Source organism: Coenobita brevimanus, chromosome 8 (assembly GCF_032717465.1).
Source record: "Coenobita brevimanus isolate Jiangsu-jjx chromosome 8, ASM3271746v2, whole genome shotgun sequence".
NCBI lineage: Eukaryota > Metazoa > Arthropoda > Malacostraca > Decapoda > Coenobitidae > Coenobita > Coenobita brevimanus.
This window is the reverse complement of record NC_136961.1, coordinates 33,561,707-33,584,247: the sequence shown is the minus strand read 5'-3', so window position 1 is coordinate 33,584,247 and position 22,541 is coordinate 33,561,707. Positions and strand designations below refer to the sequence as shown.

The following is a 22,541-nucleotide window of genomic DNA, read 5'->3' as shown; positions in this document are numbered from 1 at the left end:
ATAGACACACGTAACAGTATCACGCATCACACTGCCACATCACAGTCATACCACCGACTGCCACATGCCACATTGCAACACCTATCAGTCACACTTTATGCACCCCATATTGCTACACCTCACATTACCACACCGCAAACTGCAACACCTATCACTTGCATACATCACACTGTCACACTGCACAATGTCACACATCACAAGGACACTTATCACTTTCCCGCATCACACAATGCCAAATTTCTCACTGCCATACACACACCGTCACATTTCACTCTGCCACAAGACACGCTGCCATACTACACACTGTCATACCCCAAACACACACTTCAGTCTGCCACACCTCTAAGTGTTACAGTTCACAATACCAGACCTGACAGTTACACTGCCATAATTCACTCTACCACACCTCTCAGTGCCACAGCAAGCACTTTCACACCATACACTGCTACACCTCTAAGTGTCACAACACAAACTGCCACACCATTCATTTTCACTGTCATACTACACTATCATGTCTTATAAGCAAACATTTCACATTGGCACACCGCCCGTCTCGTACTGCACATTGATATTTCTGTCGCCAAGTTTAGATATTACTGATTTAATAAATATTATCAAACTGTACACAGTTTTCTGTAATGCAACATTATAATACAAGAATCTAACAATGGCTGTTATTCCCACAAAAGGTTTCCACATCTCCCTCATATGGTGGTAACGGCCGATCAGTTCCCGACACAAACTGTGATGGAGGTGGATGACCCAACGCAGCCTGGAGGCAAGCGGGTCATCGTCCAGGGAGTCATGGAAAATGTGTTGCAGCTCATGTCAAGACGAATGAATTTCACGTAGGATGAACTGTTGTCCATTCCATCACGATGAATATCATGATTATCACCAACAGCAGCAGCGCCATAATCATGATTATCATCACCATCAGTATTAGCGTCAGCTGCAGGATCAACATCAGCCTTACTATATATTTAACTATTTTACAGTAAGAAGAAAATCCACATAGTGGAAGTATAATCACCATATTGTCAATCAGACCTTGAAAGTTCATATACATGCTGATGTTTCCAAAGCCAGTATTATGATCCAATTTGTCACTGATTCACTATTTTGCCACACACATCGCTTGGAGGAAGTCTTGACAAAAGGATCTCTCAGTATTTCGACATCTATTCATTAACAAACTCTGAGAGAGAGAGAGAGAGAGAGAGAGAGAGAGAGAGAGAGAGAGAGAGAGAGAAAGAGAGAGAGAGAGAGAACTTTTATGGACATTAGGTGAGACAAGGAAATACAGCACATGGGCAGAAAAAATGCAGTCGGGTATACATATACAGAAGGAAATAAATAGGAAAATTAAGTACAGGTATCTATAGTGTGTGGAGGGGGGTCCTGTGGGGCGCAAGAAATACCTGTGATGAAGTAGTTTATATTACATGAAAGTGCTGCTCTAGTTATTATGTATTACTCATGACCTAGCCGGTTCACTGTCAACATGAGTTTATCGCTGCTTCCTTACACTATCATGCTCAGTAATCTGATAAGAACTCTTCTGTTGCTTCTCTTTGATGACGATATATTATTCTCCTTATTTCGTGCAGCCTCTAGACGATTTCATTCAACTCTGGAATGATGTATACTGGTCTTATTAATTATCCTACTCTTACTGCCTACCTTCAACCTCTCTCCCTCTTCATCACACTATTGCATCTTTATCTGTTTTTTATCACTACTTCAAAGGTCATGGTTTTCTGAACCATTTGCATGTCATACATTATGCCAAGCGCGTAGCACCTGTATAACAGCAAACTCTTACCCCTTTCCTGTCCAGCTGTCTAATGCAAGAGCTAATCGACACTCCCAGTCCTTCATTTATGCAATAGGTCAGCTCTGGAACTGTCTTCCTCTGTTTGCATTTCCTTATGCAATGTGTCTAGGCACCTCAAAATGAAGGGATATTGAACTGAGCTCTTTTTATTTTTGGAGGGAACAGTTTTGCGGACTTTTAGCCTTTGGTTCCTGCATTAAAAAAGAAGAAGAGCTATACATAAAACCTAGGGTTCGAAATGTTGCTAGTAAGTGGAATACCAGTCTCTTAATGTTACAAGAATATAGGTGAACAGCACGTCATCGGACTGAAGAGGATAGATTCTTCAGGCAGTTCAATCTAACTAGTTTTCCTCCCACCAACGTATCATACTGAGAGTGATGTTTCCGAACGATAACAGTTTTACTCCTGTCTTCATTTACTTTCGTTTTATTAATATCTGCATTCACTTTCAGACACCGATCCTTACAAACATATATAATTATGTGAATCAAACTGCAAATGTGCTCCTTATTATTTAGAGGCACTATAGCCTCGTCTGTAACCGAAGTGTCTACTTTCCCCGAGTGTGTTGTTTTGTGCCAGGTACTCCTACTTGAGAGCCGCAGACAGAGCATGGGGCGCCCGGCTGAACAATGGGTCATGGACAGGCATGTTGGGCCTGCTGATGAGGGAGGTAAGCCGAAAACTTCCTGCCGTTTTTCTCATTACTCTTTTTCACTGTCTGTCTTCCTTCATTTATGTGGTGTGGTGATGTTGTGGTGTTGTGGATATTGGTGTGGTGATGGTAAGTTGATGGTGGTGTGGTATGTGGTATTTATATTCGTGCTTGAGCAAGCTTCGCGAGCGCGGGAGTTTTATTTGAGTTTTGTGCCTGCGTGCGTGTGTGTGTGTGTGTGTGTGTGTGTGTGTGTGTGTGTGTGTGTGTGTGTGTGTAACAAAATAACACAAAGTTTATATTCAGCGTTAAGTAAAATTGATGGATGGACTGCGAGTAAGCTACTGAGTAAACTTACTGCTTTTAAGAACAATAGGTCAAAGGTTAACATCACATGATTGTCAGACTTTGACACTGGAAAATGAACGTAAACATTTTTTTTTTTTTAATCCAAGTTAAGACAAAGCTTGGGGAATGACTGAGGCTAAGGGAAGAACGAAGTATTTAGTTTCTAGATCAACCAATCAAAGGTCAAGATCACAAGGCTAGATCAAAGCTGGATCTGTATGTGTATATATAAACAGTTATGTTCTGAATTTAAGCAGTCTTGCAGAAAAGGTTGTAGGTTTAGCAAAGAAAAAAAAACTTGTAGGTCAAAGGTCAAGGTCATAGCACAGGGTCAAAAAAGTTTTTCATCAAGTTTAGACCAGCGTCATAGGTAGACTGTAGCACCGGTCAAACGGGGTGGTACTCCCAAGGTGGCTGGAAATATGATGACAGAGTTGGAGCCCCCACTTCATCAACCCATGAGACTAGCTTCATTCTGACCATCCCACTATGCTGAACATTTTCAGTATTCCAGTAACACAGAGAGCAGACCAGCATGTTCTCCAACAGAGGCTCCTCTAACTGTCAACAACAAACCTCGTGCACAATACACACTGTACTTCCTACTGAAAAAAAAAATGCCATCTCAACATCTCAGTGACGAGGAAGCGAGATGCCTGGAATATTCTTCATTTCTGCAACATTTCTGGCATTTCCTCTAACTTTCTCTCTGTTGAGCCTCTCTCTTCCTCTAAACCTCGTCTTCTCTTCATCACCAAGAATCAGCTTTCTGAGGCGACTGATTGCAAACTCCTCTCTGTATCCTCCTACTTACTCTATACTCACTTCAAAGCAAAAATTGGCTGTTGTGTACATGCATGTAACAACATATCTTTCGCTCATTTTACTCAAGTTGAATCTTCTGAATTCCCTACTCTCTGGCTTCGACTATCCTGTAATTATCTGACTAAATATATCTGTGTCGTTTACTCATCCCCTAATGCTACTGATTGTGAAAAATTCTCTGGCAATCTCACTTCTAAGATGGAACACACCCTGTTAACTTCTCCTTTCTCTGAATCTTCATTCTATATTATTTCAACGTCCACCACCATTTTTGGCTCTTCTTTCCTTTCATTCATGCACCTAGTGAACAAGCCTACATTTTTTTCTATCCTTAAAGACCTACAGCAGCTTGTACAGCACCCTGTCTGTGTGTTACGTCCCTGTCCCACACCGCCACAGGCTCCAACAGCAGTAGTTCAGTACAGGAAGGATGTTGCCCAGTGAGTTGTTCTTCCTATGGTCAGCCTTTAGGTGTACAGTATGAAAGATCAGCTGAGACGTTGTAAATAAACACTGGCCTCTTAAGTTCACTGTTTTTATTTTGCAAATGATTGCACTTAATGCTTTCCAACTTCACTTCACTATTCTCACAAGCACTGGAGCTATACAAAGTTTACTGACTGCAGCTAAACTTCACTGTTTGCCAACGACAATTCACTATTTTCAGAAGTACCGAAGATAATCGTCACTAATTGCAATAGTATTACACTTACTACTTCACAACACTTCACGACTTTCACAAGCACCGATGATGTACAAACTTCAATGCACTGACACTGCATTACACTCAAACTGAACTGAAAACCGACTGAACTTCAACTAGTCTCTACCCCATCCTTATATAAGCTTGCATTGTACTAGAATGAACTACTCCTCCACAGTTCTGGTGTATTCCAGAGAGAGAGCACAGTTACCAACTCGGAGACAACCAAAACATACCAGTATTCTTACAATATATAAACCTATAAATTATTTAGCATACAAACTTAATTGAATTGCATATTTTAACAACCACATAGCTAAAACATTATTAATGAAAAAGAGCAAAAAAATCAGTGCATAACTTACGAAATAACTATGCTCACAATAGCAGGCTAACTGGCAACTCTGACTCGTAACGGTATAATACCAGGAACATCGAGAAACGTCCAGACGACCTAACTAGCAAATCACGCTTCTTAACAGGTATTTTTGGTTGCCTTGGAGATAGTTCCAGTGTACTTGACCCCTTCCTTACAACTAATCCTTCTGCTTATACTATTAACCTTTTTTCTCTCTGTTGTGCTTCTCCGATCACAATCTTATCACCTTAACCTGTCATGTTGTTCCAGTAAAGCCTGGGGATCCTCACAAGAAGCAATGACTGTGGCACTTTGGAGTTGTTGAGTGGAAGGCCCTCAGGCAGTACTTCAGTACTTCTTTTTCACTGGAATGATTATTGCCTTAACGGCTGAAAGCCATCTGAGTGTGCTTTGTGTGTTAAGGCCCTTCCATACGAGAGGCAAATGCCCGACGGGCACTGGCCGCTGAGTGTAATTCTCTCGCTTTTTAACAGTGTTACCAGATCAACCAGTCCCCGGTAGACATTGGCCATAACTAGGCGCACCTATGAGTTGGACCAGACGGCAGAGTGCAGTCAGAGCTGTGGTGAACATCAGGCAACGTCGGGCAGTGGCCTACACTTGGTGCTCCGCATAACTGAGTGCAGTACGACAACATGGGAAGTAAGAATTGTCGCAGGACAATTAAAGCTAAACGTATAGCTCTGTATACTATAATTATTGCTATGTGCATGAAGAAAAAGGACAGTAGACAACAACGGGCAGGAGGATTCTGAGGGTTTCCCCGTGTTTCCTCGTTTATGACGTCATCTACTCTCGTGGCCGCCACCCACCCACAAGCTTGGTAACAGTGTTTGCCCGTCGTGCATTTGCCTCTCATGTGGAAGGGCCTTTCCAGAAGTTTTTCTCTTGGACATGGAAGCATACATTTCTTTCTCTAATCCTGTTACTAAATCAAGAAATCCTTGTTTTTTTCACGCTTGTTCTAATGCTGTCCACAACAAGGAAAATGCCTACAAACGGCAATAGAGCCAACCCATCCCTGAATTTCACCTCTCTTATGTTTCTGCCTGGAATTGTGTTAAGTCTGTTCATCGCTCTGCTAAAAATAATTTCATTCATATAAAATGCTCTGAACCCTCCAACTCAAACTTTGCCACCCTTTCTGGCGCCTTGCCAAAAACCTTTCTAACAACTTTACCTCATCATTTTTCCCTCCTCTTTTCCACTCTGATGGCTTTGTTGCCATTTCTTGAACTCATGAAACAGAATGCTTTGCCCAGACTTTCTTCTCCAGTTCCACCTTGGACGGTTCCAGTGCTGTTCCTCCATCGCTTACCCCCTCTGACTCCCTCATAGCTGACATTAAATTTCTTCAGTTGATGCATTTTCTGCCATCACTGGTCTCAGTACTAACAGGGCATATGGACTTCATGGGGTCCCTCCTGTTGTCCTCAAGAAAAGTGCTTCTGTGCATACACCCTGCCTTGGTATACTCTTTTGCCTCTGTCTGTCAATTTCTACAGTTGGCCACAATGAACGGGATACACTTATTCCAAGGTTGTGGAAGGCTGTGACTTACAGCAACCCCTACTACGAAGTAGTATTATTTTATGAATGAAGCTCCCACCATTCTTTAGATGGGCTTGTAACATGTTACAGGTGGTGATTGGCTGACATACAAGTGTCTTCTTCTGCTGTATATATTTACACACAGTGTTTTAGGTCTGCCCCCATTCACGTTTGTGATCCAACACTGAATTTTTAATTGCAAAATATAACGTCGATTGAACGAAAATTTTTATAGCAGACGTAAGAAACTCACTCCTGAATAGAACAACTGATGACACTGCAGCACCTGCCTCATAAGCTCATGATCAGCAGCTCAAAAAGTAAACTTCGAACACAATATAGCTGTTGAATTAACGATTGCTTTAGCTCTTCAACGCAAATTTTGCAGAGGATTTTGTAGGAAAAAAATATGCAGGTTTCTGTAAAATCAAATGAATTACACAAATTCATCTGAAGACATTACACAAGTAAAAGGAAAGTAGGTCATAGGAATACATCGATGAGAAATCCTGGTGGTGCATAAAGGGTGTGCACAGGCATCTACACACACACACACACACACACACACACACACACACACACACAGGAGTTAAGGAGTTAAGACCAGGGATAAAGGTAGAAAACAGGACTATAATTTCTACCAGGAACTAACTGGATGAAATGGAAACATGTAAAAAAAATAGCAGAGAGGGTGAATAACTTGGAGAAGGCTTTTCAGAGTGAAATGGATGAAATTAAGAAGCAACTGCGCATGAGGAAGGAGGAAAATGAAAAATTCATAAAGGAAGTAAGCAAAAAAGACAAAACAATAGATGAGCTCTCAGCTGAGGTGGGTTCATTTAGAAGGAAGTTTAGTGAAATGGCAAGTAAAGTTGTCAACCATGAGAGTATTATGGGGGAGTTCAGAAATGATAGAGACAATTAGGGACGCAAGCAGTCTGATAGACCAAAGCAGTCATATTGCAGAGAAGATAAAACAGGTGAATGAAGTGATGCAAAGTTACAAAGGTGATGTGGAACCTATCTATCTATCTATTGCCAGATGCCTCAATCCCGTTTGGGGTGGCAACAAACAAATCACCTCCACGTCGCCCTGTCCCCCGCCATTTCACTGCCCCGCTCCCAACTCACCCCCCCTCTCTCTCATATACCTCTCCACCCCATCCCTTCATCTAATCCTCGACCTCCCCCCTTCCTCTTCCCCCCTCCACCTCACTCAAATACACTCTCTTCGTCAGTCTTTCACCCTCCATCCTCTCCACGTGGCCAAACCACCTCAGTGTATTCTTCCTAACGTTTCCTATCACATCCACATCCACACCACAACGCTCCTTTATATTCTCATTTGTCAGCCTGTCTCTCCATGTGACTCCACAGGATTCTTTTAAATAACTCATTTCCACTGCTTGTGTCCTTCCAGGAACGTCCAAGCTTCACTTCCATACGTTAGAGTTGGTATCACAATACTGTCATGTAGTAACTTTTTCACTTCCATGCTCACTTCTATGCTTCTTATCACTGCTTTCAAAGAACCAGCAACCATTCTTCCCTGCCGTACCCTTTCAAGCACTTCACCCTCCAAACCTCCATCCTTACTCATCACACTACCCAAGTACTTAAACATACTCACATTTTCCAATTCCTCACCATCCAACCTTGCTGCACATTCACTAACTTCACCTTTCTCAAAGACCATCACTTTACTCTTCCCTAAATTCACCTTTAGATTCCGTTTCTTACACACTCTCCCAAACTCATCCACCAAGCCTTGCAGCTCTCCTTCGTCTTTACTCAATACCACAGTATCATCTGCAAACAACAGTACAGGAAGTTTCCAAATACTACCCTCTCTCACCAGGGCCACTCCAACATCCACTACCGTACCTTGAACCTCTTTTATTACCCCATCCATGTACAGATTGAACAACCATGGAGGCATGACACATCCCTGTTTCAACCCAACCTTAAAAGAGAAAAATTCACTCAGTTCACCATCCACACGCACTGCAACCTTAGCACCATCATACATACTCCTCACAGCATTCAACAACTTCCCATCTACTCCATATATTCTTAATACTTTCCACAATCTTTGTCTATCCACCCTGTCATATGCTTTCTCCAAACCTATGAAAGCTGCATACAAATTCTTTCCCTTCTCTAGAAACTTTTCCACTAAAGAACTAAAAATGAATATCTGATCTACACAACCTCTTCCCGTCTTAAAGCCTCCCTGTTCTTCTCCAACTAATTCCTCTGTTCTTTCTCTAACTCAGTCAGTAAGTATCCTACCATAAACTTTTCCTATTATACTAAGAAGACAGATGCCTTTATGATTACCAAACACTACTTTTTCCCCTTTTCCTTTGTACAAGGGAATAAATATACCTGACTTCCAATCCTTCGGGACTCTACCTTCCTCCAAGGCCAATCTGCACATTTTCCACATCCATTCTACTACTATCTCTCCCCCATACTTCAGCATTTCACCACACACCCCATCAATTCCTGGGGCTTTCCCTAATTTAACTTTCCTCATTGCTTCCACAACTTCTATCCTACTGATTTCTTCCTGTCTTCTCACCTCCCTCCTCCTCCCAGCCATTCCCCAGCCACTTATACTCGCATTACTTCCATCCTCTGTGTTCAACAATTCCTTAAAGTGTTCTCTCCATCTGCTCACTTTTTCTCCCTTCACTAGTAATCTACCATTTTTTTCTTTCACTCCCCTGCTAACTTCACTTCCACCCTGTCTTACTCTTTTCACCTCTTTCCAGAACATTTTCTTAGTCTCTCCACTTTACACTCGAGTTCCTTCCAAATTCCTCATCTGCTCTCTTCTTACTCGTACTAATCTTTTCACCTCTCTCTATATATAACTCTCTCTTCCGCCTCTCAACTTCTTCCACGCCCATATTTCTCATCCATTCATTGTATGCTTTCTTCTTTTGTGCCACAGCCTGTCTTTCTTCTTCATTCCACCACGCTGTTCCTTGCACACCCCTCCATCTTCTCTTCATCCCACACACCACATCACATGCTGCACATATTTCTTCTGTAAATATCCTGCACACACCTTCCACGTCCCCCATCTGTTCCAATTCATATTTGCCCAATCGTTCCTCCACTTCTCTCTTATACTCGCCTTTTTCTCATCTTCTTGTAACCTTTCCACTCTCCTTACAAATACTCCTTCTTCCCGTCCCTTCCTTCTTCTATTTCTCCATCCTAATTGGACCTTGATTTTGGCCATCACCACATTTGCCCTCTGGACAAATGTGGAAGTGTGCATGGAAACTACATATGTTGAAATGGTGAATGTAAGGAAAGACTTTGAAAAAAAAAGTTGAAAAAAACAAAAACAAAAAAAACAACCCCAAATTGGTCAAAGATTCATCGGATATCAACAGATCTCCAGTAATCACTGGTATAGATGAGGAAGAAAAAAAAAAAAAAAAATGAGACAAAAAGGAGATGGCAAATATAATGAGCCTATTGAAGGGAGTATCAGAGGAAGTTTGTGATAAAGACATAGAAGAACACAAAAGGCTTGGGAAATATGAGAGAAATAAGTCAAGGCCACTGAAAGTAACCTTCCAGAGTGTGAATACTGTGGAGGGAATACTAAAAAATGCAAAGAAACTCATGGAAAAAGAAGCTTTTAAGAAAGTATGGATAAAAAGATGCCAAGCTCAGGAGGAATTGGGAATAGTAAAGAAGAGGGAGGAGGTAAAAAACAAAGAATGAGGTAAGATTAGAGGAAGAGAAGAGTAAATTTTTTACAAAGTAATTGGATTGCAGGTACGAAAGTAGTACATAACCAACAGGGTTTAAGAAGGAGGAAGGTAGTAGACTCAAGTTATGGCAAGTATGTAAACAAGATGGTTAAGCTGATGTACTCAAATGCAGATATAGATTGGTGTTTAAATTATTAGAAATGGAAGACTATACCAGAGAAAAGGAACCACATATCACTTGCCTAACTGAAACAAAATTAACCCCAAATACATCAAACAATGCCCTATGCAGAGGAATATAATATATGGAGAAAACACAGAAATTTAAGAAAAGGAGGGGGAATCATAATCTTAACAAGGAAAAATCTACAAGTCAAAGAAATAAAAATAGATATACCATCACAAGTAGAACTGATTGCATTGGAGATTAACTTATCTGAAGGGAAATTAATTGTGGCAAATTTACACATGCCACCCAAAACAAACACATGGGAAAGAGACGAATATGAAGACCTGGTAGAAAGTACAATTCAGAGTTTAAGAACATTACTACATAGAATGGAAGAGAAATCTGAAAGAATTTTATTAACTGGAGATTTCAATGCAAATATAAATTGGAATACTCTAGATGTAAGAAGCCACAAAATATGTTGGGAACAAAAGCTCTTGGATCTAATGCCGGAGCTTTTCCTAACACAGCATGTAAAGGAAAGCACCAGAAATAGAAGACTTTATGATCCATCAGTATTAGATCTTACATTTACTAGGCAAGAAAATGATATTGACAATATAATGTACCATCCTCCATTCGGCAAAAGCGACCATGCAGTATTAAAATGCAACTTCAGGATTGCATATGACATAGTTACCAGTAATGACAGTTACAAAAAGAGTCTAAACTGCAAAAAAGGCAACTATCATGACTTGAAGAAGTACTTCTTAGAAACAGATTGGGAAAAGGAGCTTAGAGGACAAGATTTATACAGTATATTATATATAGAAAATTCTGTGATGTGTATCAAATAGGAGTCCAAAATTACATCCCTCAGCAAAAAGAAACATAAATGAAAATAAATAAATGATTTAATACAGAACTTAAAAAATCAAAAGGAAAAGGAGCCTTGCGGTGGAAAAGATACAAGAGACACAATAGGGAGAGCGCATATAACAACTATAAACAGGCAAGAAATGATTATACAGAGAAAAGGAGGGTGGTTCAAAGAGTGTTTGAGGAAAACATTATAAATAAGAGTAGTGATCAACCTAAACTATTTTATAGCTACGTCTGAAGCAAAACCTAAGTTAAAGATAAAATACAGTCCATTACGCATGAGGAGATCATCTATAGACAAGAGAAAGATATTTGTGAAGCACTAAAAAAAAACTTCCAATCAGATTTTACAAAAGAAAATAATTTTGAAAGAAATGATATGGAATATCCATGCCCACACATATTACCAAATATACAAATATCAGAAAAAGAAGTACAGGAAGAGCTAAGTAAATCTGACAAACGAAAAGCATATGGTCCTGACGAAATTTCAGGTTGGGTGCTGCATGAATGTGCATAAGAGTTATGCAGACCATTGTATTTAATATTCAAGGAGTCCTTAGGTCAAGGTAAAATGCCTGATATTTAGAAGAAAGCAAACATTGTTCCCCTGTTCAAGAAAGGGAATAGATAGAATCCACTCAATTACTGACCAGTATCACTGACCAGTGTACTAAGATACTAGAGAAGCTTTTAAGAAAAGTTTGGGTAAACCATCTGGAAGAACACAGTATGATAACAGAAACGTAGTTCGGTTTTAGGAAGGGTCATGTGTTACTAATCTATTAATCTACTATGATAGAGTTACAGAAACATTACAGAAAAGAGAAGAATGGATGTACAGTATCCACTTGGCTTTCAAGAAAGCATCTGACAGAGCACCACACCAATGACTTTTATGGAAACTGTACCATCAAGGAGGTAGCCAATGAAACCTTTACTATTGGATGCAGGATTATTTCAGAAAAAGATAAATGAGAACACCACTAAGAGGAAATTACTCATCATGGAGGGAAGTGACTGGTGGAGTTCCACAGGGTCAATGCTGGCACCAATTTTGTTTTAAGTATATAGAAATGACATAGACAGTAACACTAGAAATGGAAGCTATCTAAATATGTTTGTGGATGATGCAAAAATACAAAGGAAAATTATTAAAACAGATTCTTGCAAAGAGCTACAAGAAGAATTAACTATGCTTCATGAATGGAGCAATAAATGGCAAACGGAATATAATGAGGACAAGTGGCATGTAATTAAGCTTTGTAAAAGTGAGAAAATACCAGACTGGGATTATAAGTTAAGAAAATACACACTACACTTATCAGAAAGGGAGAAGGATCTAGGAGTGATTATTAGTAACAGACTATCTCCAGTTGACCACATCTGTGACAAGGTACGTAACATGAAGACACTGCTTGCTAATATGAAAATATCATTCACATACATAAATGAAGACATATGATGCTGAGAAAGATAATAACATCATTCATCAGACCAACCCTGGAGAATGCATCAGTAGTCTGGAATCGACATCTCAAAAAAACACGTACATAAGATTGAAAAAGTACAAAGGGCAGCTACAAGATGGATACCAAGCTTAAGGGATGTAAGCTACAATGAAAGACTAGCGAATCTACCATCATTACAGGAGAGAAAGAAAAGAGGAGACATGATTATGCTATATAAATGCATCTCAGGGAAAGAGAAAATAGAAATAAATCAATATATAACCTATGAGGAAGCATCAGCAAGGGGACACTGCAAAAAAATAAAAATACATAAAAAGGGAGGTGATAAAGACATATGGAAATTCAGTTTCCCAAATAAGGCAACTGATCAGTGGAATACACTACCGAATGAAACAGTGAGTGCCAAAACTATTCATAAATTTAACGCTATGTATGATAAAAATGATTTAATACACGGGACATTACGAGATTGACTGATTCCTGTAAAAATACAGTTAGGTAAGTACAATTAGGTAAGAGCTCACAGAATGATACAAACAAGTTCCTCTCGAGTTGGTCGTCAATAAACCTTCGATCAGCGTCTTTTAACAATATTATGTGGAAGCCGTAGGAATTAGTTTATAATCAAATGAATGTTGCACTGTCATAAGTGAAGACATCTTGACCTGTAGGTCTCGATCAAGCATTATGCAATATTCTGTTGAGTGTGCTTGCCAAGTTACGCAATATTCTGTTAAACACTCATTGATATTATATCTGTGGTCCATTCCTTCGTCTCCTTTATTTTCCTTACTCCTACAGTGAAATACTCCTCTCATCTTCACATTATGCTCGGAACCCGCAGACTATTATCTGTTCTGCTTGCCTCCCATGACATTTCAACTCTCCATCAGGCTTGAATATTTTAAGTTTGCCTTCTTGCTTTTTTCTTCCTTGTAGTATAAATTTGTTCATGTTACGTTTAAGCAGATGTATGGAGAGGCACTCTTAGGTTAGTGATGAAGATCTTGCCATGTAAAGGTGATAAACTGATCATCTGAAAACATTCTAACACATCAGAACTATTACTGTAGCCTTCATTTGGCACCAGAGTACCATCTAACCAGCAATGTTTACGAATCTTCGATTCACCCTGAGGTGCGAAGCTCAGTATCCTTTTCAAGATACGGACAGGAATATACTGTTATTTTTATTAAAATTATCTGTGATGCATGGATAATACAAACTGCATTCGGTCCTCGACTGTCCGGTCGTATCCCAACTTTCATATCATTTAGGCTATATGCAAGCTCTTTATACCATAAACGCTGCTTTTTCTATTTGTGTGACATCCCCGTGTGTGGGTGAAGCTGCAAACCATCTTGTGGTGAACTGAGCTTAGTTGCTGGGTAGGCAGATGGGCTTGATGGAGTGGGTGGGTGATTTTAGTGGGTGTGGTGGGCAAAGTGGGTAGATTGGGCAAGAGGGGTGGGGTGCATGGTAGGATGGGCACGGATTGGTGAATACACGTGCAAGTTCCTGGAGAAGCCAGGAGATAGCCTATTACACTGGTTGATTGAGTTGGTGTAAGGGTGGGATGATTGGTGTGTTGGTGGGTGGGTAGCAGGGGAAAAATAGGTCTACTGGGGAACAGATGTATGGGGACCCACAGATGAAATGGGACGATGGGTTAGTCTCCTTGAAGGAAGAAAGTCCAAGTGTACACATAGGTCCAGACATTATAAGTGGTCGATGAAGGAAGTAGGGCTGTGGGTGAAACTGGGTTAATTTAGGGATTTAGTGTCTTCATGAGTGACGGTAGGTCAGTGGAGAAAAAAAACAGGTCCATGTACAATATAGGTACTGGATGGCAAACTGGTCCATATTGAAAACAAGGTCATGAGAAACACTGGTCATGTGAGGGAAAGGAAGTCCATGGAGAAAAAAATGGGTCAATGGTAGACAATATGCCCAAGGTAGAATGTAGGGCCATGGAGTAAAATAGGTTCGTGAGGTAAGTGACTGGGGAAGCTACGTCAGTAGGAGGTAATATGAGTCCATGAGTCCATACGTGGTTGAGGAAATCAGGTCCATAGGATGAAAATAGGGTCACGGGGTAAAAATGATCCATGGGAGAAGATAGGTACATGGGGACAAACTGTCTATTGGAAAAACACATCCGTGGAGGACAATAGGTCCATTGGGCAAAAGCAGGTCCAAGAGGGATATGGATCCAGAGGGGAAAATTGGTCCAAGGGGGAAAGTGAGTCAATAGAGAAACATGGGTCAGTGTAATGGAAATATGCCCATTGTGGAATATAGGTAGGGTGATATGACCTCTAGGGATTGTAGTTGGGGATGGGCTTATGTAGTAGGAGCAGGAGAAAGTCACAGTGCCTTTGCAATGAAACAATGATCTCCTTGCACTGTGATGGCAAGACAAGCATGATGTGCACATGCTATCAACTGTGCACACAGGTGCTCTCGTCAACACAGGGAAAGTAGATTGTGCGACAGGCAATCATGTTCAAAAACCAATGCAATCACAGACAACAACCGTAACATGCACTTGATCGATAAAAGTGACATGCAGATTGGTAATGTGGAGTGCATTCATCTTTGTATCAAGTGGTACAAGAAACTCATTTTCCACTTGGTAGACATGTGTGTGTTGAATGCGCATCACTGCTACTGCCAGAAAACCGGAAAGACGATCTTGATGAGCAAGTTCGTGCATGATTGTGTGTTCGAGCTACTGCGGGAGTACGGTCACAAATCGGCAGAGCCACGGGGGCATACAAGTGCGGTAAAAGACACACCAAACTGACTTGCTGCAAAGGATAGGGTGGCACAGCACTACATGGTGAAGTTACCGGTACCCACTGAAGCACAAGGTATGGCTAGAGGGTCAAGAAGTGCACAGTTGTGCTGCCATGTTTGTGCAACAACAGAGAGGTGGCAACGGGAACAAAAGCTCACCATTTGGCCGTGTAGTGCATGCAAGGTGCTCCTCTGCCCTCTCTGCTTCCCTGAGTATCATTCCTTGACGAGGTACTAGTTAACCCGTCACGTCCCGAGGTTTTCCGCACCTCCAACATCCCCCAAACCAGAGGTATTTTCAATTTTTTTTTTTTTTTGGCTAAAACCTCCGCTTTTGGTGAGAAACATCGAAAATTCATAGTGAAATCACTCACCTGAGGTCTAAAATACTCGATCCAGGTACCAGTACCTCAATACCTGACTGGGTTTTCTAACAGGCTGGCACCAAAGAAAACGAGTTCTATGGGAGGATAACTATTTCACACAACTCATAAACGGTATTTATTTATTTACTTGGTACAAATTTTTATGTAGTATGAGAGTATATTGGTTTTCAAGCAGTAATATAAGCATTTATATAGCATTGTTTCACCTCACTAACTAATCACCATACCTGACCTTCTTTTTGCCACATTACCCGATCATTATTTCTGACTTGTTTCTTCTTTCTAATGCTATGTAAACTTTGTCCTCCACATTGTCATCGATTGGGGAATCACTCTTGGTCCTCTGAATATCTTTACTGGCCAGGTCACTGGTAACAGGTGAATTGCCGAGACAAAGGCGTGGAGGGGGAGAGGGGGAGGTTATGCGGTGTAAGGCATTGTCCCTGCTTGGCATCTTGTAGAGGGAATAGAGGAAGTTGGTGGTCCCGTGTATACAGTATGAAAAATCACGCTATGAAAATTGAAAATTGTGCAAATTAGTGACTTTGCATCAAAATGACGTACCAGTACGGAGCCGGGACTGGCAAATGCAATGTTGCAACGTACTCCAGATCGCTCGACGGACGTGGTGGGTTAAGTGACTGAGTAAAAAGTGCAAAGTAATTATAAGTGTGACTGTAAATAACTTTGTTTACTGTAGTGTTTATTTAAAAAAGTATCGAATTGCAACAGAAAGACAGGGTATAGAAGTTGCTGTTTGGAAAAGTAAGGGAAAGTAAGTCAGCCTCCCAAGACAAAATGAGATTCAAAGACAGTGACTTATCTATGTTTACTTCTTGACCTGCGAAGGGAGGGGCAGAGAGGTGTAAATGTTGGCCTGGCTCTGACTCCACAACTCGCAGCACTTATGCTCAAGAGATGTGTATTTATTTATTTTTGTTTTCATCCCTTTAGTGTATTATGTTTGCCTCCATCTATTTTCCATTACTGTTTTCCTCCATTCCTGTTGCTCTTGTATTTGATTGTGAAATCCTCATATTCGATGTTGAATGCTGCTGAAACATATATTTACAAGCACAGGTCACCAAAACGATTTCTCTAATTTGACCGTGCTAATCTTTGACACTATCGTCCTTTGACAGTGTGAAGTTTCCAAAGAAAGAGAAAGTGAGAACCAATACCTCGACCCAGGCAGAAAATATCATCTTTCTCCTCCCTATGCATACTATACAGACAGCAACTAACGTTACCGATATTAACAAATTACAGGATAAACAAGTAATACGTGAATATACACCCTTGTGCAAATTAACTGAAACAAGCTGGTAAATGTATACCCTTGTGCCCCACTCGATCTATATGTCCATATGTTTGCTGATAGGTCGATTGGTTGCTTATTATGATTGACATGGGCCCAATTTATCCCTTATGCACAACTTTCCAACATTTTTCCAGGTTGGACTGAAGCATTGCTTTAAAATATCACTACTGTTTCAAATACTGGTTGAGTTGTATGGTACATGAGTGATGTGATGATGTAACACCATGAAAATGCATAAAAGACTGGCAAACCTTGCAAGAACACACGGGAATGATCTTTAGAGAACTGCGGAGTCAGTCCTGCAGCCATGAGTCTGCATCATCAAGTTGAAGAATGACACTGGTACGATCTCACCAAACCGGAAGGGTAAATGTGGCCGTAAGAGGAAAACAGAGAGGGACAATGTTTAAGCAGTAAGAGTGAGCTAAAAAGACCCTCAGAAGACCAGCGATGCCTTGAAGAGAGACTTCGAAGATAAAGGTATACAAGTAAGTTTGTCCATTGTCCAAAGACAACTGCTAGAAGTCAGTCAAAAAGCTCGTTGGCCTGTTAAGAAGCAACTCCTCCTTGAGACTATGCAAAAGAAATGATAGAAATGGGCCCTGAAGTTCAAAAACTGGACAAAGGAGCAGTGGAGAAAGGTGCTGTTCAGCGATGAAAGTCATTTCTTTGTCCAAGGCCAGAGAAGTCAGCATGTACAGAGATCAACAGGAGAGAAGCTTCGTGAGGCTCATATCGACCAGTCCATGAAACACCGTCAGAAGAAAATGTTTTGGGGATGTTTCAGTTATTATGGCGTCAGAAACTTGCATCCAGTCGAAGGCATGATGTGATCACCACAGTACATCGGAATTATTCAGAACAGAGTGGTTCCACAACTAGAAAAGACATCGACTGATGGGACTGGCATCTTTCAGCTGGATTTAGCCCCATGCCACACATCGAAAACAGTGAAAAATTTCATAAATATGAAAAGGACTGAGGTGCTGAAATGGCCTGGCAACTCCCCAGACTTGAACCTGATAGAGAATCTGTTGTCAGTCTAAAGCAACGCCTCCACGGTATGGACTGTACAACGAAAGAGAAGCTGATTCAGACTTTGATTAAAGTGTGGTACAGAGACCCTAAGATCACTAGTGGTTGCTCAAAATTAGTGGACTCTGCCAACTCGTGTCAAAGTACTTCTAAAGAACCAAGGAGGTCATATCCTATGCTGAGGTATCGATATTTATGAATGTAATAAAACGATGGATGATGTTTGACGCATTTATATATCCTATCTTGAGTGTATAGTTGTTTCAATTAATTTGCACAAGGGTGTAAGAGAAGAATACTTTTTTGGGGGCTATGTTTAAGTATTTGTTCCGGATTTTTTGGGTACTGTTTTGGAGCATTTTACATATCACTTGCCTTGCACTAGCATTTCACCATTGTTTTAGGAATACATGTGATGTCCGTGTGGCTGGGAAATGCCTACACTCCCTTTATCACTAGTCAGCTTAGGTCAGATGCTAATCACTGCTTGTCTGGACTTTCAACCCCCACGGGAGACCATGTACACTTTCTGACGACATTTTTCTCGTTAAGGTCAAAAAATAGAATCTCTCACTCTCTTTTCCCACAAACTCCACCACCCAGGCGAAAAAAAAAATAACTCGATACTATCACAAACATATACACCCCAAAAGTGAAAAATAAATTCATAATTTTTTTCCTTATTCAAACCCTCACGTACTATATACTGATATACTGCTTAATACACATATCTTGTCATTTCGCATCACTTGAGCACCAATGACAATGTTTTTGCATAATACAGTATATATATATATATATATATATATATATATATATATATATGTATATATATATATATATATATATGTGTGTGTGTGTGTGTGTGTGTTGCACTGCGGGAAGACCACGCTGGGGTCAATATCATCTACCGATATTTTCGTAACTTCTGCATTCAACTGCACGCCACAAGATGAGCCTAGGAAGATGAAATTTGCACTGGAAGTTGCATTGGAACTTGCTCTTCAATATGGCAACAAAAAGTCGATTTTTTTAACAACGAAAAATGACCTTGGCATCGGCCTGTTGGGCACGGAAATCTCCACACATTAGGCCACAGAGGGTTAATGGCAAGCAACTTATAACGTAAGTGTGTTGGAAGTAAGTAAACGGAGGTTCCTTCCAGCGAATCAGTGCATATAGTTTCCTGTTCCCATTATGTATCATCCTCTGGAAACATCTGAAAGACTGGGGATACGACTGGAAAAACGGGGACCTAATGTAATTAGCATTATACATGCATGACAAATTTATGTAATATTAATCACACAGTGTATTCCTGTCAGTACCTTGGAAAGGATAAGGAGCTTCACACCATAAGGTGCGTGGCAAGATTCATAACAACTGATGAGGAGACTAAACTGTGGTGCCAAGAAAAGGTTATTTGTGGTCATAATATTTCCAGTTCATTTAATTCATAAATTATTGTGTTTTCAAAGTGTAAACTGGTCAATAGAAAATGCAGCTACGGGTCATTCCTTCTGTCACACACACGTGCACGCGTGCATGAACACATACTAATGTAGTATGAGTACACTTTCACAGATGGTAACGTGTTTTTAAATAAAACTCCCTCAGCGGTAGTCTGTCTGGGACGTGTTGCTCTTGTATTTCTTATGAGAAAACAACACACCGTGTCTGGTGGGGTCCTCAAATTTTAGTCAAACTTTTTCCTCTGTAATAATACTTTTGTAAAGATCATAAATTTTTTTGCTAAGTTAATAATAAAATGGCATTTCAGCATTTACGTCTCTCATAGTGTTAACTTGATATTTCATAGAATGATTCCATTTAACAATGAGTCATAAAGGCCTTTATTATCCATTGAAGACTGAAGCAGGCCGAGGCTATATTATTTAGTTTCATTTAAGGTATTAAGTGACCAACAAACCTCAACCAACTCTCGGATTTAAACCCTTGTGAGCCACATCTGTTATAGTACCCCCTGCTCAGGTAGCTGTCGGTCCGTGTTGAATAGCAGGTAGACTTAGGTCTTTCACCCCAAAAAATATAAAAATCCGGGAAAAATGTTTGTTTCCTTTATTCCAATATTGAAAATAGAGTAACATTTAATGTTTCCGCGACACAACCATGTATAAAAATGAACTATTCTTTTCTTTATATATATATATATATATATATATATATATATATATATATATATATTTAAACTGTAGGAATAACAGTAAATATATTTTGGCCTATAAGAAAATTAAAATAAAATCTGAATGGTTGCTTGAGTGATCCCAAAGCTTGGTATGGGATGGTGCTTCTTGGTGTGAAGAGGGGCATTCATATCTGCAATCGGGGAGAACAAAATTTGTCACACACCTCAGGCAGACGTGGGTCTCACATACCCAACTTATACTCACATACCCAACTTATACTCACATACCCAACTTATACTCACATACCCTTATACTGCGGGATCGGAGAGAGCTTGAACTAAATCCCTCACCGCTTGCATGGATACACTGGAATTAGGAAGCTACTGAGAAGAACAAGGCTCCCGGGTATTTAGACGTTAATGAACTAGAAAATGGGACAGGAGGTGGTTCTTTTCAGACCAACTCCTCTACCTGAGCAGGGTTAACTCCTCTACACCACCATGAGTCCATTTGGTTATTCGCTACCACTGTTACAGTAAATGGATTTCTGGGGACTTGTACGTCACTATATAGTCACAAGAATGCAGCACTACATACAGTAAGTCGCTGTTGGATGTGCCCTCTTTCAAAAAAGATGCAGATGTTCAACCCATGCGACAGAGCCAAGATTCCAGGGGCTTGAATGGTGAGTGAATGAGTTCTTTGGCCCATTTTACTGGACATGATGTTAGGTTTGTCCCTATCTTGCTCTCTCCTCCTTGGTTTCTGGACCCTAGGCTCAGCCTCCATCCTGGAGATGGGAGTAGGAGGTTAAGATGATTATGGGAAAGCCAGGAAATAAAGGATAGTGCAAAACTTCTCCTTTTGGTTCATATTATAACAACGTATCCTAGGAATAGTACTTTCAGTGGCTTAACAATTCATGTATTCCTAAACTGAAAGTCCATGCAATATGCGTAAGTTTCACTCCTTGCACACACACTTAACAATTTATAACCGTGTTAAATTAGTCCCAAGCAAGTATATTTCCGATTTCATGGAAGTAGAGTTGGCCCTGGGACCGTTTGTATATAGCTGGTCAAGATATAGGTGGATGGATTTCTCACACGATATTTGTCGAACAGTGAATACAAGATTTTTGGTTGCCCAAAGGTCGACCTGAGGTTGGACCTGTAGGGCTCTCACTTGTTGCTCTTTGTCACCAATGGTGTGGGCTGCAGCTGATGATGGCGCTATTGGTAGTGATCACTATCATGCTGCATCTTCTTCTCGCCATCTTGCCGTCCCATTAGCACACAACACTCTAGCCAGGCGGAACTTAAATACCTTTAATTGTATTCTGGATTCTTCTCCAGGAAGGTAACATTCATGACAACTCATAGAATAGAAAAGTTTGTGAATTAAGAGATTGCTGAGCATAAGATCCCAAGTTCAGTAAAATGGTACTCTGGGGAACTCAGTATTATCATAGTTTTGTCAGATTATTTTAATACTAGCAAAGCATAACCATGTTCTAGGTTAACCGAAGTAATGCTAATCCCTTTGGCCTTTTTCATTTCTTCACTAAACTAGGAAAGATATTTCTCAAATAGGAGAGATTTTGATTAATAACGCGATTAGCGCATATGGGTTATGCAACTAAACTAGTCAGTGATATTTTCTGTTCTAGATTATCACAGAGAAGTTCAGGAAGATCTTTATAAATATTTTGCAGAGTGGTAAGATATGTAAACGAACTGATCTGATCTCTGTATGCACAGGAAAATGATTTATGGTCCAAGCATGTCATACGGACCATGTATTGGCTGGTGGTGGTGGGAGCGAGTGGTGCTGGGAGTGTGGATGCTGATGATATTGGTGCTGACTCAGAGCTACACTGGCAACCTTATAACCTCTTCCTGGCAGTCAGTAACATCAGTAATCCACATGAAGACCTCAGAGATGTAACTGACTTATGCGTTGGGACAATTCTTTTGGAGTATAAAGTGAATACTCCAGATTTTGCAAAATGTTATAATCTAAAGTCTCTTTCTGGAAAAGAATCATATTCTTAGGAGCTAACATTAATGTCAATAATAACTGGAATATATACACTGGTAAATAACCTACAGTTTTCGTCCACATATTTACATATATTTTTCCATTTTTACCTAAATTTCTTCCTGTCATGGAGAATATAAACATTTAAACAAATATCTGAATAATATTCGTAATGTTTTTATGTTTCTTTAACTGTTCACAGTGGCACAAATATGGCCATTACAAATCACACTGTGTAAAATAATATAAGAT

General features: G+C 40.2%; 2 protein-coding genes and 1 pseudogene across 2 annotated transcripts in view; all 3 read left to right on the top strand.

The window, feature by feature from the left end:
- Positions 1-21,612, top strand: part of LOC145406063 (uncharacterized) — a 37,718-nt pseudogene extending 16,106 nt beyond the window's left edge.
- Positions 1-22,541, top strand: part of LOC145407416 (glutamate receptor ionotropic, delta-1-like) — a 417,443-nt gene that overhangs the window by 287,376 nt on the left and 107,526 nt on the right. The gene's annotated exons all lie outside the window — the stretch shown is intronic.
- Positions 22,046-22,541, top strand: part of LOC145406051 (uncharacterized) — a 22,276-nt gene continuing 21,780 nt past the window's right edge. The window contains exon 1 of the mRNA XM_080277241.1: positions 22,046-22,192. Coding sequence (XP_080133367.1) covers positions 22,046-22,192 — 147 coding nt within the window. The remainder of the gene's footprint in view (positions 22,193-22,541) is intronic.